Raw genomic sequence first — 27,022 nt, 5'->3', positions numbered from 1 at the left:
CCTGGCCCTTCCCCATGAGGCCACGGCCCTTTTTCAGGTGCATTATCTTATGTCCCTATTTAAAAAAATGGGGAGGGGCGCCAATGCTTTCTCTGGCACAGGGCACCAAAAAGTCTAGTTACGGCTCTGCATAAAATAGATTATAAATCAGAAACGGAAAGACTTCTTTCAGACGAAACCACATACCTACAATTGGAAAAAGACCCAACTGATGCATATAAAAGGGAGCTTACAGAATTTTTGGAAGAAGGCTTGCACTTGAATATACTAACAAAAAATGAATTTGCCTTTCTAAAAAACTCGACTCCACGGATTCCAGTTTTTTAACCAAATCCTTAAGATTCACAAAGACCTTCAAAATCCACCGGGACGCCCGATAGTATCGGGTATAGAGTCCATTACATCTAATCTCTCTGGATATGTCGATTTTTTCCTACAACCACTTGTGACAGAACAGTAGAGCTATATAAAAGACACCACAGCTACTCTACAAAAGCTAGCCAATGTAAAGTAGAAGGACTCTTTCTTTCTTGTAACTTGTGATGTTAGATCACTTTACACCCGCATTAGACATGCGGATGTATGTGCCCATACATATCATTACCTATGCAATACGTCAGACCTCCAAAACATTGCCGTGACTGTCATTAGGAGGGAGCGATCACATCCCTCCCTCTGCTTACTTCACATGGCCGCTCGGCGGTGAAGCCTGGCGGTGAGTAGAGGGGGATGTTTGTCTGCTCTGTTCCCGGCAGCGAAGGGGCGGGGGTTAGGTCCGGTGGCCATTTCTACTCCCAGGAGTAGGAGCAGGCGCCGCCTCCTTCACAGCCTCTCCCTTAGTTGGCGCGCACTACAGTGACAAATCCACAATTGCTGTGGCTTAACTGGCTGGACATTAACCTAAGGCATGCTAGGCGCTGGTTGTTGCATAGCAGTATCCACTAAGTATAGTATGTAAAAATTCATGCGATTATGTCTCAGGTCTCTTCCAATGACAGGTTGCTTTATGTTACAGACATATACTTATCCTAGTGGGCTAATGACGCCAGTAAATACAATGCTTACAGGTTCAACACCACCCTGCCAAAGAACAAAGATTATAATGTAATCTGTGGTGTGTATATGTATACATGCATATACAGTATGTGTTTCATATATATTTGAGTCTGTAGCCTGTTTTTTTAATTATCCAGGGCTACCCATGTGATAAGTGTCCGGGTCCCAGCCCGTGCACGAAGCTGTAGCAGTCTACCTGCTTACTTAGTTAGATCACCACGGCCCTAACTGTGTGGAGTTTGTATTTTCAACTGCAGACTTTATATGGATTCTGGCCCTGCCTCAACTTTGTTATATTGCACATCTGTAGTTCCCCTATGGAGGTGAAGTATGTTGTTCAGATCCCACAGTGAACTTGTTTAAAACTGTACTGTATATAGCAGAAACGTACTTATTTTCTGTTAATAAGCTGTATTAACTTAATCTGACAAGCGTCAGTTTGATTAGATAATTTATCAGTACTCACTTATGTTATTGACAGGGCAGCACAGATGGTGTAATGGTTAGCATTACTGCCTCACTGCACTGAGTTTGTGGGCTCGGTTCCCACTTTGACCCCCTCCACACATCAAAGGACCTGCCGCCACTATTATAGAGTGAGTGTACGGGTCCCAGGCACCCTGACACTAGCTCAGGGAGGGACATGCCGCAGCCTAATACAGAGGCTGTGGCCATGTCACTATGCCCACCGTATGTTCTGCAGATTGTAATCTATCACTGTTACCTTGACTCCCTGCGCCCGTGCGCGTTGTCTCCGGCAACTCATTTTCTGAAAGTATTTAAAAAAATACTTTCAAAAAAATGTATCTGCAGGCACTGCTGGGGTGTCATTCACTGGGTCTGTGGGGCGTGGCGGTATATGTGTGCAGTATATAAATGAGAATATGGCTTGCAGATTTATTATATCTCAGCTTAACACTATCTATTCCTACAAGAGTTATAGGCGTTATATAAAACCTTCACTTGACAGATATTGACATCTTGTAAGTGACTGCTGTAGATGTAACATGGTAGCTGAAGCATTGCTGGTGACTACACCTGAATTTTGTAACCTAATCACAAGCAAAGGGATGTGATATCTTACAGAAGTGTATCTATTTATTCACACTTCTCGGGTGGGATCTCCATTATCTAGTTACTCTATATGTTATTCCAAAAGGCTTGTTTATATTTATTGTTGGTATAACAATGTTTATACTTTTAGTGAGTAAAATACAGCTTTATGTTTCTACTGGAATGATTGGCCTATCTCTCCTAACACATAGATTGGTTAGTGTTGTTTGGTATATGTATATTATATATCTGTATTAGGGGTGAGCAGGTTTGGATTTCTGAAATCCGAACCCCCCCGAGCCCCCCGATCCGAGGCTGATCCGAGTCAGGCTCGACTTTTCCCGCCTGACTCGGATCTGAAATCGAGGCAAAACGTCATCATCCCGCCTTCCGGGTCTCGCGGGTTTTGGATCCTACATAAGGTACCCGCGTCGGCGCCATTTTCTCACTCGGCTGTGGACAGTGAAGAGGGAGGGTGGGAGTTAGGGCTGGCTGGGCTGTGTAGTGTAGTGCAGAGTAGTGTTGTGCTGTGCTGCGCTGTGCTGCTGTTGCCCATAGGGGCTGTGTCCACTACTTCAAAGTCCATAGGGGCTGGCTGTGTTGTGCTGTGCTGCTGTTCATAGGGGCTGTGTCCACTACTTCAAAGTCCATAGGGGCTGGCTGGACTGTGTTGTGCAGTCAGTTCTCCATAGGGGCTGTGTCCACTCCAAAGTCCTGTGCAGTGTCCCAGTCCTAAAGGGGTGCTGTAGTGTTGTCCAGGGGGTGCTCTGTCCATCAAGGGTGCTCCCCCCAAGTGCTAAAAAAATTATATTTTTTCTGTGTTTGTGAATTGTATGCGCAGTAGCCGCACGTGCATCAACAAAGTAGTGCCAAGCGTGCGCCTGTGTCATAAGTAAAGGGCCGGCTGGCTTGACCGTTAAAGGGTGCTGTAACCCCCAAAGTACACTCCAAACCAACTAACAAAATATTTTTTCTGTGTTTGTGAATTGTGTGCGCAGTAGCCGCACGTGCATCAACAAAGTAGTGCCAAGCGTGCGCCTGTGTCATAAGTAAAGGGCCGGCTGGCTTGACCGTTAAAGGGTGCTGTAACCCCCAAAGTACACTCCAAACCAAAAAAAAAAATATTTTCTGTGTTTGTGAATTGTGTGCGCAGTAGCCGCACGTGCATCAACAAAGTAGTGCCAAGCGTGCGCCTGTGTCATAAGTAAAGGGCCGGCTGGCTTGACTGTTAAAGGGTGCTGTAACCCCCAAAGTACACTCCAGTCCAAACCAAAAAAAAAATTATTTTCTGTGTTTGTGAATTGTGTGCGCAGTAGCCGCACGTGCATCAACAAAGTAGTGCCAAGCGTGCGCCTGTGTCATAAGTAAAGGGCCGGCTGGCTTGACCGTTAAAGGGTGCTGTAACCCCCAAAGTACACTCCAAACCAAATAACAAAATATTTTTTCTGTGTTTGTGAATTGTGTGCGCAGTAGCCGCACGTGCATCAACAAAGTAGTGCCAAGCGTGCGCCTGTGTCATAAGTAAAGGGCCGGCTGGCTTGACCGTTAAAGGGTGCTGTAACCCCCAAAGTACACTCCAAACAAAATAAAAAAATATTTTCTGTGTTTGTGAATTGTGTGCACTGTGGCTGGACGTGCATCAACAAAGGAGCAGCGCCAAGCGTGCGCCTGTGTCCCATAAGTAAAGAGCCGGCTGGCTCATTTCTTAAAGGGTGGTGTAACCCACAAAGTGCACTACTCTCCAGCAAAAATAAAAAAATATTTTCTGTATTTGTGTGCGCCTTAGCCGTACGTATATATCAATATAACATAAATGGAGGACCAAACTTTCTCTGATAAAAATAAAATAGGGAAAGATCAAGAACCACTTCCTCCTAGTGCTGTTGCTGCTGCTGGGAGTTGTTCATCATCCCAGAGAGGAAGTAGAAACACCACTACTTTTACTAAACAATTGACCCTCCAACAGTCCCTAGCGATGAGGATGAAGTACGACAGCAGTCATCCTGAAGCAAAACGTATAACTGAGGCCTTGACTGCTATGTTGGTGTTAGACATGTGTCCGGTATCCGCCATTAGTGCAGTTGGATTTAGACAATTGATGGAGGTAGTGTGTCCCCGGTTCCAAATCCCATCTAGATTCTACCTGCATCCTCAAAGCAGCAGCGACAAGGGTGTGTCTGTCTGTTAAAGGGTGGTGTAACCCTCAAAGTGCGCTCCATAAGCAATAAAAAAATTCTTTTTTTTTCTCTTTGTGAAATGTGTGGGCTGTAGCCGCACCTGCATCCTTAAAGCAGAGGCGACAAGCGTGCGTCTGTCTGTTAAAGGGTGGTGTAACCCTCAAAGTGCGCTCCACAAACAATAAAAAAATTCCTCTTTTTTTTCTGTGTTTGTGAAATGTGTGGGTTGTAGCCACACCTGCATCCTTAAAGCAGCAGCGACAAGCGTGCATCTGTCTGTTAAAGTGTGGTGACACCCTCAAAGTGCGCTACACAAACAATAAAAAAATTCTTTTTTTTTCTGTCTTTGTGAAATGTGTGGGCTGTTGCCGCACCTGCATCCTCAAAGCAGCAGCGACAAGCGTGCGTCTGTCTGTTAAAGGATTACATCGGTGACAGCATACAAGTAGGCATGTCAGACAGTCCGTACATGTACTGGCAGGAAAAAGAGGCAATTTGGAGGCCCCTGTACAAACTGGCTCTATTTTACCTGAGTTGCCCCCCCTCCAGTGTGCACTCCGAAAGAGTGTTTAGTGCAGCCGGGAACCTTGTCAGCAAAAGGCGTAGGAGGTTGCTTCCACAAAATGTGGAGAAGATGATGTTCTTAAAAATGAATTATCAACTTTTCCAGGGAGACCAGCCTCCAGAACGTACAGAGGGACCTGTGGTGGTGGATTCCAGTGGGGACGAGTTAATACTCTGTGAGGATGAGGATGTACACAACACTGAAGAGGGTGAGGAATAGGTGGATGAGGAGGATGAGGACGACATCTTGCCTCCGTAGAGCCAGTTTGTGCAGGGCCAGATTAATTGCCAGCTTGTTTTGTGGGGGCCCAAACGAACCAATAATTTCAGCCACAGTCGTGTGGCAGACCCTGGCGCTGAAATGATTGGTTTGTTAAAGTGTGCATGTCCTGTTTATACAACATAATCCCAAGGACAATTCCATCTTGCACCTCTTTTTTTTCTTTGCATTATGTACTGTTTGGGGCCTAGTTTTTCAAACTGCCATCCTGTCTGCCACTGCAGTGTCACTCCTAGATGGGTCACGTGTTTGTGCCGCCCACTCGTGTCGCTTAGCATAGTCATCCAGCTACCTCGGTGCAACCTTTTGGACATAAAAACACTAAATAGAAAATACAGTATTTGGAAACGAACAAATGCGCTAATTGGCAGCCCTCTATAATAGTATCCTAAAGGTACACCACTCCTTCAACAAAACAAATTCTACCAACAAATGGATACTATATAACTGATGGTGCCAAACATAAACATATAAATAGGGAAGAATAATTCTTAATGATAGAACATGGAATGATACATATACTTATAAATCACTTCCAAACAGTCATGTAGAGTGAGATCTTCCTCCTTTGAAATATCAGGAATGTATGCCTCAGATGAAATCACCGGAAAGACAAAAGAGTCATATAAAAATACATAGTGTTGTATTTTTTGAGACCACAAGTTCTTATGAACCCCGATAATTCGGTTCCTTTATTTATGTGTTACTGAGTAAGAGCGTACCCTGACTCACAGTCATAGATATTATACAGGACCCATAAAGGTATCTTTATCTCATTTTCCTCCCTCCAGAAGGTAAATACAAACGTACCCCACTTACAGGGCTCAAATTCTGTTGAATCCTGAAACCATTTAAGGATTCAACAGAAATTGAGCCCTGTAAGTGGGGTACGTTTGTATTTACCATCTGGAGGGAGGAAAATTAGATAAAGATACCTTTATGGGTCCTGTATAATATCTATGACTGTGAGTCAGGGTACGCTCTTACTCAGTAACACATAAATAAAGGAACCCAATTATCGGGGTTCATAAGAACTTGTGGTCTCAAAAAATACTACACTATGTATTTTTATATGACTCTTTTGTCTTTCCGGTGATTTCATCTGAGGCATACATTCCTGATATTTCAAAGGAGGAAGATCTCACTCTACATGACTGTTTGGAAGTGATTTATAAGTATATGTATCATTCCATGTTCTATCATTAAGAATTATTCTTCCCTATTTATATGTTTATGTTTGGCGACATAAAAACACTATTGTGAGGTGTTCAGAATAAACTGGAAATGAGTGGAAATTAAGGTTTTTGAGGTTAATAATAGCATAGGAGCAGAAAAATCAACACATTCTGTGATTTTAGCTGTTTTTATGCTTTTTTAAAAAAAAATACAGATCCAGAACCCAAAACACCGAAGGGTGGTTTTGGCAAAACCAATCCAGATCCAAAACACGAAGAAAGATCCAGATCCAAAACCAAAACACAAAACACGAAAAGTGACCGGTGCACACCCCTAATCTGTATATGGATATGTACATCTCCACTGGGACACTCTTTGGTTACTTAATTTATCTAGTCGGGTCCTCCCCTGACTTCAGTTTTTCCTATGGCCTCCTTCTCCTCCCTTGGGACTATTGGGAAAATTCTGTGTGTTTTTAGATTGTGGTCTCTTAGAGTGACCGCACAGCCCCTACTGGGGGGCCATATGTTAAATGAGGTTTACTACAGGGCTAGAGCTTGCTCTGTCCACACCATGTATTTATTAGAGTATATCTCTGTCCTTCCTTTCAGGAGGGACTCCATTATCCAGTGTGGAGTATGTGTTTATATCCATCCCAATACTAGCCTGTATGGTCTGATCTCTCCCCTGAGCCAGTTCCTTTCGACTGCAGTTCTTCTCTGCCTCTTATGGGAGCACATGATTTCTAGTTTTACTCTGTTTTCATTCTATGCGTCATAGACTGCGGTATCTTGATGCAACCTCTAATGTCTCCTAGTTTTTAACACATGGCGAGGCTTTTACTGATGCTGCTCCAGTCTACATTCCAGGTTGTAAGATGTACGGTCTCAGTTGACCTACGGAACCTATTGGTACTCTATCTGTATGAGGATATTGGCAATGTTGAACACAGGTCAGTTAAGTCCACAAAGAGACCAAGTGGTCACTGGTCGCTCGCAGGTAAGGGTTTGCCCATAGCACCTTCATAATTATACTGACAGACATCTGCCCCAGTAGGATAACTCCTTCCTAACAGTTTAGCTCTAAATTAGAAGTTTTGTACTATATTCAATACTTCCTTCTATATATAAGCTAAGCCAGAGCAAAGGCATTAACGCGGCTTCGCTCTGACCTAATGTACATAACCTATACTATGTCGGAAGGCCCTGGTCTGCCAATCCCTTAGTGCGCTTATGTCTCCTTGGGAATTATATCTGCATTATGGTCGGGGATACATAGGTGTTCATAGTTTTCACTTACCCGTTTTCCCTCCTTGCTAGAGTAATACACCTTCTCGAAGGTCGGCCTGTTTGAATCCCGTTAGACAACGCCACGGCTGTAGAGTTTATCATTCTTCAAGGAAGGACAGACAATCTCTGGGGCTTACGCGAGGCAAGTCGCGTTCTATGGTGCCCCATGTTTTGGCGATCTCGAGGGTGTTCTTCCAGAAGTGGACATACATCTTATGGTCTTCAGGCACAATCTTCTGGTGCCTCGGTACTATGCCAGGTCTTCGCAATGCAGAGGTAGTAGGCACTCTGACAGTGTTGAAGGTATGATTTTGTGTATCTCTTCCCTCTTTTTCCCCTCCTTCCACTAGTCCTCAAGTGGATCTAATGAGAAGTGGACATGATTTCCTTGGAAGTCCGACCTGGCCGTTGGGTCTGGTTTTCACATCTCCAACAGTTACTCCTCAGGGATCTCTGGCTACTTCCGTTTCACACGGCCCTCCTGCTTCTAGGTCAGTTCGTATTCCCTGTCTTACAACGCCGGAATTTCATGGTGTGACTGTTGAGGCTGCTATTTAGACGTTTCCGGGTTCTGGACTCTGTGGTTTCCACTATATTCAGAGTTTGCAAGCTGTTTTTTTCTTCTGCTCCTTATCATCATACCAGGTGTTCTTATGTGATTTGGTGTGTAGAGCGGGGGTTTCCCACGATGGCTTCTATCGTCCCGTCTCCTTCCCTTATTCACTGAGACCTGGGTCACAGCTCGATTTTCGCAGGAGTTCAAGTCCCAGCATTGTCGATATTCAGCGCTGCCTGGATTTTTTCCCTCAGATTCAATCTTCTGTAGGGGGTTCTTCTACGACAACCTCTGTTGTCCCGCCTACACCAGTCTTTTCTGTTCGAGTCTTAGGGGACGTGGAACTGAAACTCTGCTCTTTTAATGTAGTCCTCCTATGGGCCTTGACTTTGGACAGGCAGGTTCTGGAGTAGGGAGCTCTCTCTTTCTTGTCTGCTTCCTTATCTAATTTTCCTGTTGACTGTATGGAACTCCGTGCAAAACCTTCTTCCTACTTAGGTGGTTTCGTTTTTCCATATCCACCAACCATTGTAGTTCTGCTGTCGAATGGCCCTCATCCTTCCCTCAAGGTAGTTTTGTGCAGTTTCTTCTACGTAGGTGGCCGTATTGCAGCATGATGGAAGTCAGATTCCTTTTCGGCAATTTACGGTGCAGCTGACCATGCTTGGGCTGCTTCTATGCAGCTGTTAGCCACATGGATCCATTTGGCCATCCATAAGGTCTAGGTTGCTAGTGCCTTGGTTTGCCGGATATCTACCTGAGCATTCACCTTGTGTGGTGGGTTCTTCTTGGGCTGCCCGCATAGCACCTCAACAACTTTGTTCTTCCATGCGGGCTCGTTGTCCACGATTCGCATATTGGTTTTCGGTGACCTTTGCGGCCTTGGAATCCCCTATTGGTCGTAGAGTTTTGCAGGTTACTCAGAACTCTCCCATCCGCGGGAGGAAAACTTTGGGACGTCCCCAGTGTCTTGTTCTCCAGTCCCCTGGTGGATGAAGGAGAAAACAGGATTTTGGAACTTACCAGTAAAATCCCTTTCTCAGATTCTACTGGGGACACTGGACGCCCCCCAAGCACTGCTTTACCTGCCTTTGTGTTCTGTATTTTATACATGTTGCATACATTCTGTTGTTTGGTATGTTTCTATTCGGCTTTTGCTGTCACTGTTGTTTGATTCCTTCTCCACAGTTATATCTTCTGCTTCTGTTCCATCTCCTCAGGCTCCAGTTCTCTAACTGGGGCTTCTGGGGGATAGAGGGGGAGGAGTCACTCACACTTAAAGGTTTAAAGTGTCAGCTCCACTCATCCACCCATCTATACCCCAGTGTCTTGTTCTCCAGTGTCCCGTGTGGAATCGGAGAAAAGGATTTTACTGGTAAGTACCTAAATCCTATTTTCACATAATATTACAACATACGATTAAACAGGTAGGGCTGCATCTTAGCAGATGTAGCTTTATCACAGTTGACCCAATTTTGCTTCTTAAAATGTTGGGAAGCTGAAATAAAAGGTTCATTATTGTCTTTTTCACAGTCATAATAGTTTTGATCGTCTACTGTATATGACTGATGTGCCTGTAAAGGGTGTGGTATATTTTGTCGCCACGTTCTGAAAATTTACAATGTCAACATATCGACTGAGGGAATCAGTATGATTTACCGCCGGACCCATGCCCAGCGGCATCCCGGCAGAGGAGGAAATCCTGATCGTCCAAGGTAAGTATTGTCTAACCTAATTCTACCCCCTAACCATAACCCTCCATTAGGGGTGCCTAACCTTCCCCCAGTGCCTAACCCTAATCCCCCCTCTAAAGCTGGCCACACATCTAAAGATTATCTGTCCAACCAGCCAACTAGTTGATTGGTTGGAATGAAAATCTGGTAAGGAATACAATCAGCAATTTGCTCCCAAACGCTGAAAAATGGACCAAAAGTGTTGTTTGAACAAATAGTTTAGATCAAACATTTAACAAACTTGTCTAACGACCATTTTCATCTGTTTTCTGGCATTTAGGAGCAAATTGCTGATCATCATTTACTCCCATACGTTACCAGGTTTTCATTCCAAACAATCAACAAGTTGGCTGTTTGGATGTAAGTTGGTCTAGTGTGTGGCCAGCTTAAGTGCCTAAACCTAACCCCCCCTTCCCCGCTGCCTAAACCTAAGTCCACTGGGGGGGTGCCTAACCCTAAGTCCCCCCCGGGGGTGCCTAATCCTAACCCCCCCTTCCCCTAGCCTAAATCTAACCTTGGGCGGGTGCCTAACCCTGAGTCCCCCCCGGAAACCCTAAACCTAACCCTCCTCCCTCGGGGCTATCCGTGCTCGGCACCTGGCGTCCCTTCGATCGGGATGCCGGGCGCCGGTCTCCCGGCATTGGTAAAATGACAGGCGTCTAGATTTAGACGCCTGTCATTTAACCCTCGCCGGGATTAAGCAGTCGGGAAGCCGACTGTCGGGATTAGGTCCGCCGGCTTCCCGACGGCATACCGATACGAGAGTTGATAATGCTACCATTGTAGTTTGTTTTCTATTTACAAAGACGTGGAAAATGGATTATTTGAACTGCACAACCTTTTGCTTTAGGTTGCATGGAATAGTAGTTCTGTACTCAGTAACATTTATTTTAGGTATTATGATGATCTATGTTTTATGATTTGAAGAAAAAAATAAATAAAACAGCATTCTTACCAGCTCTGCACTGAAGCTGGATTAGTTATCTACTTTCTATTTACCAATGTGATGCTAAATTTAACAGCAACCTTTAATAGAACAAACATACCTTGACACATCATACTTACAGTAACACCTTAAGGAGTGGTCACATTACTGTACCTTCATTCCGTGTTTACCATTCACATAGTCATGTTTGCATACTTCATACAGACAAAAATCCTTGTACTGTTTTTAGGTTTATCGATAAAATCAATATATCTATAAATTTGATTTTAAACTAATCACAACCATCTGCAGAATTTGCATTAGAAAATATGCATTTTGTTACCCATGCAGAGCCGAGCGTATATGTGAGATGCAGCCAACTCAACATGCATGGCGAAATGCGCTTCCTTAATCCAGCAGGCGCAAATGCAGCTGGAATATGAAAGGAGGTGAGGCTTCACAGTGACAGTAAAAAAAAAAACCAAAGTCTCAAAAACCAGTACACAGTGCATTTACATTGTTCTGCACTGCATTCATCTGGGAAGGTGGACAGAACTTGAATTCAGATTTAGTGGCCTGTGTATTAAGCCGTCTTTTACATAAAATTATGCAGAAACTGCAGTTTCTGCAGAATTTTATGTAGTGAACCCATGTGCTAAAAGCATGATGCAGGAGATTTCACAAAAATCTCCAGCAAAGTGCTAATCAGCGCTGCAGATCGCAGTCCACATTATTATAAATGGGGATTAAGATCTGACCCCTATGTACTCTTTTCGGAGTTTAGCCCTAGTAGTTTACACCATCTTCAGATAGTGTAAACTACTGCAAGCCTATGGGGGCTCCAGGGGCAGGAGAGAGATCTTTCCATCTCTCCCCCGCAGTCCCCGGCCAGGTCCGGAAGCTCGCCAGGGATATAATTTTTTATAAAAATATCCTGGCTTTGTACTACGGGGAACTCACAGGGACAACGGTTGCGGTAACTGCTGTCCCCGGGAGTTATCCCGGGCATTTAGAAGAAGTCTTTCACAGAAGTGAAACACTTCTCTGAGGGAAGCTGACACTGCGCATGCAAGTCAAGCCTACATATGGGGTGGACTGGAAGCAGAGATGGGTATAACTCTGCATGGTATGCATTCGGGACGCCAACGGTCTAAATCCCGACTGTCTAATCCCGGCAAAGGTCTAATGACAGGTGTCCAAATCCCAACACCTGTCATTTTACCTATGCCGGGAGCCCGGCATCCCGATCGAAGGTAAGCCGGGCTCGGACAGGGCGGGGAGGGTTAAGTTAGGGGCTCCAAGGGGGAAATTAAGGTTAGGGAGCCCTCCGGGAGGGTTAGGCTAGTGGAAGGGGGGTTTAGGGTTAGGCACCCTCGGGGGGAGGTTAGGGTTAGGCACCCCCCAGGATACTAGGCAGCGGGGAAAGGGGGTTTAGGCACTTAGAGGGGGGTTAGGGTTAGGCACTTGGGGAGGGAGGATAGGGTTAGACACTCCTAAGGTAGGGTTAGGGGGGGTTAGGTTAATTTATACTTACCTTTAGCGCAGTCGGGACCTTCACGTCTGCAGGCTTCCGCTGTGGCCAATGCGGCTGGCTGTAAATCATACCGATCCCCTCTGCATGTATATGCATTTAGGGTATATACATGCCGCCGTGGCTTTTTTACCATGTCCGGCGGCAGCAGGAGCTGCCATTCCTAAAATGTGGCAAATCAGCAAACATGACGAATGGGTGGTCTGGTGCAGCCCCGGACCCCCCCCCCCCCCCAGTTTAGGCTATGGTTGGTGGGGGTGAATCAAACAATAAAAAACTGCAGCAGTATGGCGATGTACAAAATGTGGTTTGGGTGTGTGTAAATCTAGGCCTGATGGTACATACACCATACTTACCTACCCTCCCGATTTGGCCAGGAGCCTCCCGAAAATCGTGTGCCTCTCCCGGCCCCCCCGCAAAGGCAGACAAGCCTCCTGGCAGCAGCCAACCCCTCCTGCTACCCCTGTGATTATATGAGAATCCCCTGCAGCAGGGTGGTTTTTGGCCGCGAATGCCGGGAATCTCTGCATTGTGGGGCGGGGCCAAAATGATGCAATAGCGTGGCCATGCCCCTGCTATGCCCACAACCACCACCCACGCCCCCTGATTTTGCTGATCTGCCTGCCCCCTCCCGGAAGGGGAGCCAGAATGTTGGCATACCTGACATACTGTACATACTGTTTATTTGCTTTCCCCATGTATTCCCCAATTGATGTCTATAGTACATTACAAATGAATTGAGAGATTCAATTCAGAAAAGAAAAAAAAACAGAGAGCAAACACATAAAGAATACGATCCTGTTAAAATATGGTCATGACATTGTTGTATTTACGCCTTTTATAGTCACTTCTTCTTTATAAATGTTGCACTTTGATAAGACCACAGAAAATGCGGAAGTGCAATTTCCCCTTAATTTTCAAAGCAGAAGTTAGAGGGTGAAGTGCCACTTAGTCACCTGACAGCGACAAATTAGGGGGAATAACCTACCAGAATGAGAGGTCTTTTAACTGGCATTGACACACACACTTACACGCACACACGCGCGTTGAGTATGGGATACTGGCGCTCGTGATCCCGGCAGTAAGAATCCCGACACTGGTATCCGACAACGTTAAAATAGGAGGGTGATCCTGCACCGAAAATAATCACATGCAAACAATTCAAAAACCAACAGTACTTATGTGTAGTGGGCGAAAAGCACCTTAGGTATCATACAGTTGGTGGTGCTCCCCCAAGGAAACTGACAATGAAATCACAAAGGGTGTCCCTGCATGGTGCAAAGACTAGAAAGTAACCGCTTTTTGGGGGCACTCTTCTATATTTATTTTTATTTCAATTTAACCTTTATTAAATATATATTAAAAAGTATGATATTACAATTGTCTCCCTTTTTGTGTCTCAATAAAAAGATTTTTTTTAATGACAATATCTACTCCTATACGCAAAATAGTCAAATATAAAAAATGTCAACCTCTCAGTTATGGGCTCACTCACAATTTTGCCTAAGAACACAGCCGTGAATAAAGAATGGCACCAAACAATCCTCCAAGAGCAACTTCTCCCAACCATCCAAGAACAGTTTGGTGAGGAACAATGCCTTTTCCAGCATGGATGGAGCACCTTGCCATAAGGCAAACGTGATAACTAAGTGGCTCGGGGAACAAAACATCGACATCCCCGGGGGACTTAGGTGTAGGCGGTGGAGAAGGGGGTTTAGGTTTAGGCACTTAGAAGGGGGATTAGGGTTAGGCACTTGGGGGGAAGGTTAAGGTTAGGCACCCCTAAGGGAGGGTTAGGGTTAGGGGAGGGAATTAGGTTAGTCAATATTTACCTTATGGACGATCCGGATTTTCACCCATGTTGGGCAGCCGCTGTCGGGATTCCAACCACCGGACATGCATCCGGTGGTAAATCATACAGATTACCTGACAAAAAGGTCTAAAAACACTGAAGCAGCAAAATTTGTGAAATCCAATACTTGTATCATTCTCAAAACTTTTGGCCATGGCTGTAGTTATGGAGAGCAACCTACACACTTTGAGTTTTCAAATAAGATAGGTATATCGGAAAACATGCACTGCATTCCGAAAGCCGTCTTATAATACGCATTAGACATCATATCTGATGTGTGTGAGAGCTTAATCACAAAAACAGAACTATGGTATGGTTATAAATCACAACCCGTTAAATATATATATATATAAATATATATATAAATGTTAGTTATCTTGTGATAACCATAATAGTTTAAATACAGTGGCACTTGATGTAGCCATAGTAAAATTAAACAGCAAATGATATAAAGAGCTCTGTGTGTGCTAATGATGGAGAGATAGTCCCAGCACAGGGTTTCCAGTAGCTGCTACTTCCTACCCATGTGTTGTTAAACAGTGAACGGGAGGTGAGCAGGTCAGCTGGTTGACGCCAGATGGAAGAAAGAAGTGGCATCTCTGCTGTTAGAGGCTGCTAGCAATGGTTACCTTGGTGTCCCTGTGGACATTGCCATGTGACTTAAAGCCGCTGCTCCATAATGAGAGAACACCAGAGAGGGGTTTACCTGTGCTGCTGTTGTCTAGAATAGCAGTCTCTGGTGCTCACAGTGGTGAGCAAGCCCACATTTCGGTGAAACGTACGTTCGCCGACTGATGTCATCAGTGATGTCACTTCCGAGTTCCAATGCAATGCACATGGTACCCGGGTCCATTGCACAGGAGACAGACTCGGTCAGCATCCGAGAATTCAGTGCAAGTTTTCTGATATACCTATCGGTTATTGAAAAAAAGTGTGTAGGTTGTTCTCTATAACCACACTATCAATCTCTTATAAGTTGTGATTAGAATGAACATACAAGTTATGCCATCCAGCTGGATCTGAGGACCCCATTATATTTTTTTAAGTGCAGTGCATATTTTCGGGCTGAATATGGTACTATAAATTGTCTCGCAGGTATATGCTTTCAGGACATGCTGTTTGAAACATAACCACACCTGGCTGTGGAGGGTATAATACATGCTGATTAATCTGTTTCAAACTAACCCTTAAGAGCTAAATACAGTGATACTTATAACATTAACTATTTGATTTTTTGTTGTGTGGACACTATAAGAACAGGTTGAAGATTACTCAGAGTCTGACATATAGAGATATGTATTATTGTCTAAACTAACCCAACTCTCAAGGATTAATGGTATAAATTCTACAATTTGGATGTCCCCTGTGTCAGAGAGGATGCAGTTAAAATACAGACGGACGGGATTCTGACCGCCTGCAAAATGCCAACACCGATATCCCGAATGGGATCAGGATACCGGCATCCCGTATGACGGATTCCCGAACGTCCGGACAGAGGTGAGTATGGTACATACCTGGGAATATGGGGGTTAGGATTAGACACCCCTGGGAGGGTTAGGGTGCAGGGAGGGGGTTAGGGTAAGGCACCCCCCTGGGAAACTTAGGGTGCGGGCAGGGGAGGGTTAGGGTAAGGCATCCCTCAGGTAGGTTAGGGTTAGGCACCACTAAGGGAAGGTTAGGGTAGGGGGAGGGTTAGGGTACTTACCTCTCCTGTCGGGATCTTCACAGTCCGGGCTACCGACTGTGGTGGCTATTGAGCCGCCGGTATATTATACCCATTCCGTGTCAGAGACCCTGCTGGTGAACTATTGGAATATCTGACCTGTTTTTCTATTGTGATCATACAATTGAGAGTCTGTGCATATTAGTTATTATTTTATTTCACACAATTATTTTGTGAACGTTTCTGTGCATAAGAAGCTTGTGGCTAATTGGTATTGATGACCTTAAATTGTTTAGAAACACAAGGATATAATATTTTCACCCGCTTATCATTTTCAACTATTTGTCAACCATACCTCCACCAAACAATAATAAGTGAGAGGTTGACATTTTTTATATTTGACTATTTTGAGTATAGGAGTAGAAATTGTCATGAACAATACATTTTTATTGAGACACAAAAAGGAGACAATTGTATTCTCTTACTTTTTCATATATATTTAATTAAGGTTAAATTTCAACAAAAATAAATATAGAAGAGTGCCCTCAAAAAGAGGTTACTTTCTAGTCTTTGACCTTGCAGGGACACCTTTTGTGATTCCATTGTCATTTTCCTCGGGGGTGGGGGGGGCTCCCTTTGTGATTTTAGGGATAAGATACTGTACCTACAGCTGTCAGGAAGTATCTTAACCCTTCCCCTAAACCTTACCCTGTCTCCCCATACCCAAAACCTAACCTCCCCCCTAGTGCCTAACCCATGCTTGCCTACTTTTGAAAAATAATTTCTGGGAGATTGTGCAAACAGCACCTATGAGCGCAGCGGTAAAGTGGGCGTGTACAGCTACATCTGAGAGGCGTGTCATAACATTGACTTACATCCAAATGTAAATGAGACCAAAAGCAGTTAGAAAAATCTATTTGTTCATGAAAACACACTGATAGTTTTCAGACAATGCATGTAGCCATAGGGATCATTGTGCCTTATAACAAATGCAAGGAAATTATACTAATGATCCCATTTGAATGTATATCTCTGGGGTTTTCTTTTATATAACAGCTACATAATGGAGGTAAGGTGCAATCAGGGAGATTGGCAGACCCTTCAGGAGACAGGGAGATTGTTACTATTTCAGGGAGTCTCCCTGACAATGAGGGAGAGTTGGCAAGTATGGCCTAACCCTCCCACCGTAGTGTCTAACCCTAACCTTCCCCCTAGTGCCTAACCCTAATACTTACCGTCGGGATTGTGACCTGTGTTGGGATTCCAGCGCTGGCATTCTGAGCACTGGCATTCCGCACACACACAAAGTGTCGGACTGGGGCATGAAGGGTCCATTGTTGGAAGGAAGTGGTAGGGGCCCATGCTTGGCCAACCATTATAGAGGATTAACCATTATTTTGGGAATTTGATGAATAGCCTAATTTCCACATCCCCACACTAAAGTATATTGAGTGTAGAAATTAACGCAGATGAACTTAACCATCAGATATCAGTGATATCTCCTGTGTTAAGTGTGTTAATGAATACTAAAAAAACAGTAATTAAGGAAAATGTCCTTAAAACCGTTATTTTAGTGTTGATGAATAGGCCCCTCTGCGTTAGTGGAAAAGGGAAGTTGGATCTACACATCCAGAGTTTACAAATGCCATCTAGCAAACAATGGACGTCTCAAACATGCAAAGCCTGGAAATTGGGAATCTACAACTTTGACATATGAATTTACATTGCTCTGTGTTGCACGGATTGTACCAAATGATTGTACTTTTTTTTTTTTTAATACATTTCCATATCTGTAGTGAGATTTTTATACCTCAGAGGGCCGTATTCAATTTGAGGCGAAAACCCGTAATCAACGTAATTTTCGACTGTTTTAATTATCCCCGTATTCAATTTCAAAGACTTTTCGAAAAATCGGGGATAACTTTTCTCCACAGAATAGGTGGCGAAAAAAGTGCAGAATTGGGGTTTAGGGCTGCAAGCTTAAAAAAATAGTCTGCACCCCTGGGAATGTCCCCTAACAATAATGTGTGTCAAAAGAAGTAAAAAAAAAAAACAAAAACAAATCGTGACACCCCCAAAAAAATTAATTTTAATTTTGGGGGTGAAAAAAAAATAGGGAACAAACTTCTATAATAGCAAAATTGATTCCAGTAAGGTGTGGCAGGTGTTTTCTTCATTGCGGGTAGTAGCAGCAGGTGCATTTTTGAAGAATTGTAAAAAATAATTTTAGGGACTTAAAAATATGCTTGCACCCATTTCCATGTACCCCAAATTTTATGGCCATAGTTATTTTTCCCCAAAAAAATTGCTAAATGCTATTCTTCATCACCTTCTTCAAAGCCGCATTTATGCACCTGCCGCGGCTATTTAAAAACCCGACTTCCCTTCAGCAGGCAAAAACGGGGGCACCCATAGTGATCCCCCATGTCTGGACATCTTTAGGGGGGTGCCAGGATGATTTCCCGAAAATTGTCAGGTTTTTTCGCCACTTCCAGTTTTGCTGGGTCCTGTTTTCGCGTCCATAGAAATTGAATACGGGGAATAGCGGGCACGCGCGCAATACTTTTCCACCAGCAAAACAGGCGAAGGAGGTGAAAAGTCCAGCAGGCGAAAAGTCTGGACTTTTCGCCTCAAATTGAATACGGGCCAGAGTCTGCAATTGCTAGAAGCTCCAAAGGTGTTAGAATAATTTTATCATCTTGGTGATATAAAGCACGTGGCAATTTGTTAAACAAACTCCATTCAGGAAGTGATGGTGAAAGAGAAAAATAGCTTAATAAACTGTGAAAGGCTGCCAATAGGGCAAAAAGGAGTTATTTGAGGTTGTCAGAAACCAGTGTCAGAAGACGTGACATGCTACACTTGTATCCTTGAATGCAGGCAAGCACTAAAGAGGTAGTTTCAGGAAGTAAAGCTGAGAAGATAGCTGGTAAGATCTTCACCCAGTGAGTAGTTGGTGTATTGATAGCGTGGATGAACATGGACTCTCAAGGATCCAAATGGGACTCTGGGGCCAGATTTAGCCCAAAGAAGTGGCTTGGAAGGAGAACAGGAGACCCCGAGATGTTTAGGGCATGGTTGGTGCTGGCTGGCAGGGTTAAGGCGGGCTCATACCACAATGTTGTAGTGGGTTTCCCTTGGACGATCATCTCAAGTTGGAGTTCAAGCTGCTCAGCAGGGTATCACAACAGGAGGCTGCAGGACACATTTAAAGGGGTGAGAACAGAACCCCAAGGTTGATTAAAGAGTCATCTCACTTGGAGCTCTTAGAAAGTGCGGCTTCCCAGTATGGCCCCTTAGCCATACTCCCATAAATTATTCTCCTAAAAAAGCAGAAGTTTATGTGTAGAAACTATGGGCCCGATCACAAGGAAGTGTGTAATACTGTCCAACTAAAATGCAAATGCAATAGGAGGTGTCTGTAGAAAATAGTCACCTCCTGCATGCATCTGTGATCCAAGTGCAGCCTCTGAAGCTTACTCAGAACCTCTCTGCCAGGTCCAGGAAGTCTGCTTCCGATGACGCAGTCCCTTGGCTTGGCACGTTTACAAAACGGGGGAGACACGTCCCCCTTTTGGACAACTGTTCCGGTCACAGTCCTCGCTCCACCCTACAAACGCTGCAGCATGTGAATCATGCTGCGGCTAAGGGTGGACTGCGCGCTCTTACGCAGAACCCGTTCTGCACATGCGTAGACCACCAAAACATTGGATATGTACGTAAACTATCGGGTTTACATACATATCAGAATCAGGCCCTATATTTTGCAAAAATAATTTTCTATAGACAAATTCTATAGATAAATTTTACTCAGAGTAAGTAATATTACATATATATCTGCTTTACTCACAGCATTTTGCTATCAAGAATAAATTAGTTTGCTCAACCATCTCTAGAATAAGGAAGTACCAAGAAAAAAACAACATTGCTTTATTGTTAAGTTCCCTGAATCAGTAACCAATCCCAAAGTAATCGGTTCAAAAGGGCAAAATATTTTGTGATTTCTTTTATCGCACATTGAGCCCAATTCAGACCCGCTCGCTAGGAAGTGTTCGCACGCAGGCAGCCGAAGTTTGCATTCTGCGCATGTGTATGCATCGCAGTGCGCATGCGCGAACCAGTGCGAGCGATTGGGAAGCGTACGCTAGCTGCGCATAGACAGCCCGGCTGAATGAGTGACAGGAGAAGCCGTTTGTGGGTGGTGACAGGGGATGGCCATTAAAAACGGGGGAGTGGAGGTGCGAACGCAGGTTTGCCAGAGCGTCTCAACGCCGTTTCAGAAGCGTGCAGAATTAACAGGCAGCATCATAGTACACGTAACTTGGTTGAATATTACACTGAAGTGCTCACAGTGCTTGCAATAGGGTATAATCAACCTCAAGTGCAGCGTTCGCTTCCGATGGTACCCGATGTACCGATGGTTGCATACACTTCCTGGAGATGACGTGCACAAGTGGGCATCTTAAGACAGGCTGGTGGACGTCTACATACACAAAGCGATCGCACGCCAAGACATAGTGGGCATGCTTATGCCTTGCCGTGTGATCGCCTGCCTTGCTGGGTGTGTGCCGTATTTGCATACGCTGAGAACGAGCGTACGCATCTAGCGAGCGGGTCTGAATCAGGCCCCTTGTTCTATGTTCCCCTCTTAATGGCTCAGAATAGAGATCCCACAGCCTGACACTGGCACTTCCTAATATCAACATTTTATTTTGATAAAAATTATTCCTGATTTTTCTTAGTGTGACTTCAGCTAAGTTTTTGTGGAAAATTTGTCTATTCAATATTTTATTACTGTTTCACTTTGAATGTAACAAGACCTCTCATTACATAAATTTATTCAAAACGTACATATATGCTCCCTTATCGGAGCTGATAGGCAGGGCAGTGTCTCCATATAGGGACGTCGGTCGAGGTGAAACCCACGTCCCAGTTCTGTCTGTCAAAAGTTTGTGTTGCTGGTGATCTCTCAGTCAGAAGCATCAGCGCTGGACGATGAAGGAGGGGATGGGGATCTGATCCAGGCAGTTAGTAAATAGACACCTGACATGATCTCGTTTTATGAAAAACTTCCCGAGCATCATACGGACGGCCCTGTAATGTGTCCAATACAATGTCTACTGTATAGCGGAAATGCCAGGTGGTAGGAAGTTGAGAGCTATGTATGGAGTTCAGTAGAGTTCCTTAAGAATATTGAACTTCAATTGCCCTGTCTTTATTTAATGCTGGGTGTGCGTCTTCTGGACAATTTTTTTATAAATGACAGAACTCATACACCAAGTGATTTATTTTTAATCCTGTAGTGAAGATTTTTAAAAAAGAAAGAAAATATCGATGTCCAAATGTCCCCTTCAAGGTCTCAAACCCGGGACGCCCACTCTGCAAGGCCCTCATCTTAACCACTCGCCCACACACACCAGCAATATCTAGACCCGCACCTGTCGTGTACAGTATGTGATGTGACGTGTGCGACTTTGCAGCAGGGAATGTGTACAATACAGCACAATGTCAATAGTGGTTTATAGTCTAATGAAGCTGGATGTCATATTATGGAGATGAAGGGATGAGGAAAGTGCGGAGCAATGCATAAAGTTGAGGAGAGTACTTTAAAAGTATTGCACCTGAAATGCTCTGTCTTTATGACCAGCCATCTTTACACCATGTAGTGACAGTATACAGTACGGATGGCCCGTAATACAGTAAGTACAATATACAGTAATGTCTGTGTCAAGACTACAGTAAACTGCCACAAAGTGATCATTTCAAGCACGAGGAGTGACTGTTTACACTGCCTGAACATGATTGGCCAGCCTCTCACTACCGTGTACTGCTACAGGATTGTATTCAGTGCTGTAGTTTTCATCTGTGGAGCTTTCACCACCCAGCGGTTAAACTGTGCACTCTATGGCATGTAGTCTTTCGTGCCATACAGTATCCCATGCCACGACATAACGCGCAGTATCTGCCATACCACGTACTGACATGTTGCAGCAGGGAGGCCAGAATACCGCAGTGTGAGCAAAGATATAGCAGGCAGTGGCGTAACTAGGGTATTTGGAGCCAAAAAAAAATGGGCGTGGTCACTTAAAAATGGGGCGTGTCAACATGACACACCCCTTTATTTTCAAACTGAACATTCCTATCCATATGCACCTTAACCCCAGTAGTACCCCCAGTATGCAGTTGTGGTCCCTCTCATGCAGGCCCATAGTAGTGCCCATTATACAGTATCCCCAGTAGTGGTCCCTCTTATACAGCCCCCAATTAGTTCCCCTTACTCAGTACCCCCAGTAGTGGCCCCCGAAATGAAGTGCCCCACGTAGTGTTCCCCCTTATGCAGTGCCCCCAGTAGCAGTCCCCACAATGCAGTGCGCCCAGTAGCGGTATCCCCCTTATACAGTGCCCTTTTATATAGTGCCCCCAACTGTAGTCCCCCCCATGCAGTTTTCCCAGTAGTAGTCCCCTTATGCAGGCACCCTGTAGTGATCCCCCCTATCTAGTGCCCCCTGTAGTGGTCCCCGCAGTGCCCCTAGCAGTAAGCCCCTTATATAGTGCCCCCAGCAGTAGTGTCCCCCCCTCCCATGCAGTGCCCCCAGTAGTGGTCCCCCTGATTCAGGCTCCCAGTAGTGACCCCCCCCTATCCAGTGGTCCCTGTAGTGGCCCTTCCTATTATTGCCCCCATTAGTGGTCCCCCGAGTGCAGTGCCCCTTTTAGAATGCCCCCAGTGGTAGTCCCCCCCCAAGTAGTAGTCCCCAGTAGAGTACCCCCCCCAGTAGAGGTCCTCCCAATGGCACCCCCAGTAGATGTCCCCCCCAGTAGTAGCCAACCCCTCCCCCGTTGTGCAGATAGGTAAGGTTTAAAAATAAATAAATATATATAAAAATATACTTACCTGATTCCACGCTGCTCCTGTCCGCGATCGCGATGCCGCTCCCGCCCTTCAGCCCGCCTGGGCTGGCGCGCTCAGCATTATGGGACTGACGCCAGCGCTGGCGGCGATGTGTGTGTTATGCACAGCCTGAGCCCGCCTCCTGGCGCTATTGGGCAAGCGTTCAGGGGGAGGGAACGGGCTCAGGCGTGCAGCACAGGACCGGCGCTGGAAGCCTAGTGCCGGTCCTGTGCAAATGTGTAGCGCTGACCGCACTCCTTGCGGTCGGCGCTACACTGGCTATCTAGGGCGGGCGGGCCGGTACCGTGGCCGGCGGCGCCCCCCCGCGCCGCCGGTCCAACGGCGCCCAGGGCACGAACCCCGCTCGCCCTGCCCTAGTTACGCCACTGATAGCAGGATACATCTGTAACAAATATAACTGTTTCTATCAATAGTGCTTTGCAGCATGCACCATTTTTCATGCATTGGACTTTTACAAGTGATTAGATATGAACAGGTAGTTTGCATATTTTCATGTCTAATACATCCAGAGATAAATTGGGATATATGTATTTGCTTGATTAAATAATATGACATTTTAAAACGACTGACTTTAGTGATCTGGTTGAGTAAAATACAACATATTTATTGATTGCATTAACAGTAATTTAGCTTCATATTATTAGATGTGTTATAATTAAAACAGGTTAATAGTTTTATTTTTAAGCAATGCTGCCACCTAATGTTCAGTTTTGTTATGAATGAAGACACTGTACAGTATAATGTGAACAGAAAAACATCAGTTATTGATTTTGGGCCTGATTCAGCTTAGGACGGAATTGCAAAGCTTTACGCATGCAGCCTTGCAATTCAATCCTTGCAATTATGGTAATGCAGCATTGGATAATCTGCGAGAACATCAGCTGGCTAAGTGACCCATGGGGTCACGCAAGTCTGCTGCAACAGATGAGAGAAAGAGGCTAGGAGATCTCTGTCAGCCGACGGAGGTCCTGACCTCTTCCCTCCCCCCCAACAGCAGTGACACACCTCAGTTTTGTGAAATGAAGCCTGTCGCCGCCCCCTCCCTGCCCCCAAATGGCAGCAGACTGTCAATCACTAACAGTCTGCTGACAGTCTACATGCGAACATGCAGGACCCGTACTGCACATGCACAGTACGGGTCAGGCGCCTGTGCAGATTCCTGACCATTGGGAATCTGCATTCAGCTAGTGCACTGCTGAATAAGGACCTTTGTTATGTCTGCATTATTCTATTTATGTTTTTGTTACTTTATATGTATATAAAAATATATGCAGAGTTATTTAGTTTTTTTTTTCAATGCATTTTTTTTTTTTTGCAGACTTTTCTCATCTATTTCAGTGGTTGGATATTGGCTGCAACTGGTAAGTGGAATCTTTCAGTATGGTCTAATGAACACTTTGTTATTACTTCACAAAGACAAGAATCAGCATTTCATTTGACTAAATGTGCCCATACACGGTGCAATGCACCGATCAGGATGACTGCCGATCCGTCAGCAGATGGATCGTGCTGTCACCACCAGCAACCGTGCGGTCCCCGCTGACCGCACGATATGCCGGCTCCCCCCTCCTCCATCTGAATGGGATCGTACATCGCATCCCAAATCAGATGAACCTGCGGGAAGATCTGGGGATGTGATATATGATCCCGCTGGAGTGAGCAGCATGATATCAGGTAAGATATCGTGCCCATACACGGCACAATATAGCACCTATATCGTGCCGATCCGTCGGATCGGTACGTATATCGTGCCGTGTATGGCCACCTTAAGGGCTTGATTCTGAATCTCTTCACCACATACTTGCCTACTCTCCTGGTAGGTCCAAGAGACTCCATATTATTCGGGTACTCTCCTAGACCCGCGGAAGAGTGGGTGGATCCCCCACCTCCCACCCACTTCCTAGTGAAGTGGGCAGGATGGGAAGAATAATACCGGGAATCGCAGGGGGCCCATATGATGTGATTCTGTAAGAATCAGTGGCGGAACTCCTGGAGACAATGGAGTAATTTGCTGCTGGGCACCAGCCCTGAGTGGGCACCTGGCTCCATTGTCACCTGGAGCTGCATGGAGAAAGAGCGCCGCTGATCGGCGTTCCGCCTCCAGTGGCGTAACTACGTTGGGTGCAGGGGGTGCAGTCACACCCCCTGCACCCTCCATTTGCCGGGCGCCCGCTGAGTGTGTTACCAGCGGACTCCCGGCTCCTTCTCTCCCCCTGGCGGTAGCCGGAGGACTGAACTCACTCCTGAGCTCCGGCTTCCGGGTCCCGCAGTGCTCTATGGGAGTGACGTCATGACCAGTCATTTGGGACGATGTTCTAAGCTCTGGAAAGCAATAAAGTGGAGAGTAATAAACTACCAACCAATCAGCTCCTAACTGTCAGTTTTCAAACACAGCCTGTAACATGGCAGTTAGGAGCTGAGTGGCTGATAGTTCATCACTTTTCAGTATATCACTTTCCATAGCTTATTACATCTCCCCCTAAGGATAAATTTCAGTATGATGCAGATTAATGTTATTAGGGTTTAAATTTATTTATATTGTGACAGGGATGCATTAATTATTGTAATAATTATCTGAGCCCCCTACCAGGCATTTTAACTTGTTCAGGCTAATGGGACCCTCCTCCTCCGTGGCACCATCTTCCCAGTAATATTCAGAAAGATGGCGTATACGCACTAGAGAGCAAAGACTCTGGCACAGTGCTAGAGGGGTTGTCCCGGTTGCAGCAGCCCCTTGCTGTGGCTACGGTCTGACTTCTATTCATTGCAAATGCGTGAAAAAGGAATTGGAAAAAACCCCACAAGCCTAGCACATGTACAGAGATAGCAGCATCGTCTAGGGGCTGCATCAGCTGCAGTTCCTAGTAGCCGACTAAGGCTGCTCTAATAAAAGCAGAAGATGCTTCCCATTGGAAGTGCTCTCTCTGCTAATGGCAGTCCCTGGAGGAGAAGATGCCCTCGCAGCAGCTGTCTCCATAGTTTGCTATTTATCAGGAATCCATGATCGTAGCTTTTTGGATCTTGCATGTGTGTGTTGACCTATGGCGGCTCCAGAGGTGGGGCTGCAACGCAGTCCAAAATTCAAAACGGAGAGCCGCACCAATTGCCAGTGAGTCCGGGCCGTCAATGTTTGGAGTGGCAGTTGGTGTGGTTCTCCTATTTGAATTTTGAATTTAGCTGCAGCCCCACCTCTGGAGCTGCCTCTGGTGCTGACACCATCTTCAGATGACATTAGCCTGTTACCATAAATGGGTCAGCTCCGCCAGGGAGGTATCCTGCAATCCCGATGAACATTGCATTTCTTCACAATGCACATGCACAGCTGTATAGTCGCGCCTGCACAGTAGCACGGCTGGAGTCTGAACTCTGAAGTAAAGTGATTGCATATATATTTTATATTTTTCTACATAATCTCTGTTTTTGTGCAAAACTTCCATTTTCTCTATTATTACCTGGATTCTTGTCCTACTGTAAATGAAAGGTAACACGGAGTTACATAAGGCAAAACACACACTAATCCTGGATAATTTCTGATGCCAGTGTTATAGCCAACAGTCCCGTATTAAAGGGGAGGATCTTTTTTGCAACATAATCATCTTGTCCTCTAAGGGACCCAGGGCCTGATTCAAAGATAGGCACAATGCCGATATTTTCGCAGAAAGAGCGATTGTTTGCTATGGTGCATTTGCACGAACGCAGCACTGCACACTTGCAGCGATTGCATTGCAATTATGTTCGTACAGGGGATCCATTGACAAAGTAGTCAGCGTTTGGGGGTGGTAATGGGATGGTGGTAAGAAGAACACAGGCGTGTCTGACTTGTAAATGCTGTTTCATGGGTGTGCATTACTTAGCCTTTGTGTTCTCCTGTGCAGCATGAGAGCTCTCAGTGTGTCCGGAGAGCTGCAGTGTTTGCAGTTGGTCAAACTTGACACATGCTGCGTGACTGGCTGATGTGTGTGTCGATGGTACCGATGTTTACGCTGTTACATGTCGTCGTACGTATATGAGAAGGCAGCAGTGGGCATCCCTATGCCTGGCTATGCTTTGGAAAGTATTAGCATATTTAAGCATCTGTGATCCGTGAGAGAATGCAGTTGTGCTTGCATTTCCGTCCATCTCTGAATTAGGCCCTCAGCTAGTTCTGTTTCAGAAGGCCCCAACTTGTTTTCTCTTTTCATTACTAAGAGCACTATTTACTACAATCCACAATTAAAATGCGGTTGCCTACCCTCCCGAAAATCGGGTGCCGCTCCC

At 45.2% G+C, this 27,022-nt stretch overlaps 1 protein-coding gene across 1 annotated transcript in view; it reads left to right on the top strand.

The window, feature by feature from the left end:
* Positions 1-7,133: 7,133 nt before the first annotated feature.
* Positions 7,134-27,022, top strand: part of PTPRH (protein tyrosine phosphatase receptor type H) — a 157,262-nt gene continuing 137,373 nt past the window's right edge. Inside the window, exons 1-4 of the mRNA XM_088450970.1 lie at positions 7,134-7,258; positions 7,946-8,127; positions 9,492-9,526; positions 24,084-24,126. Of these exons, the coding sequence (XP_088307096.1) occupies positions 7,134-7,258; positions 7,946-8,127; positions 9,492-9,526; positions 24,084-24,126 (385 nt within the window). The remainder of the gene's footprint in view (positions 7,259-7,945; positions 8,128-9,491; positions 9,527-24,083; positions 24,127-27,022) is intronic.

Source organism: Taudactylus pleione, unplaced genomic scaffold (genome assembly GCF_031769625.1).
Source record: "Taudactylus pleione unplaced genomic scaffold, aTauple2 ptg000535l, whole genome shotgun sequence".
NCBI lineage: Eukaryota > Metazoa > Chordata > Amphibia > Anura > Myobatrachidae > Taudactylus > Taudactylus pleione.
This window is presented reverse-complemented; position numbering and strand designations above follow the sequence as displayed.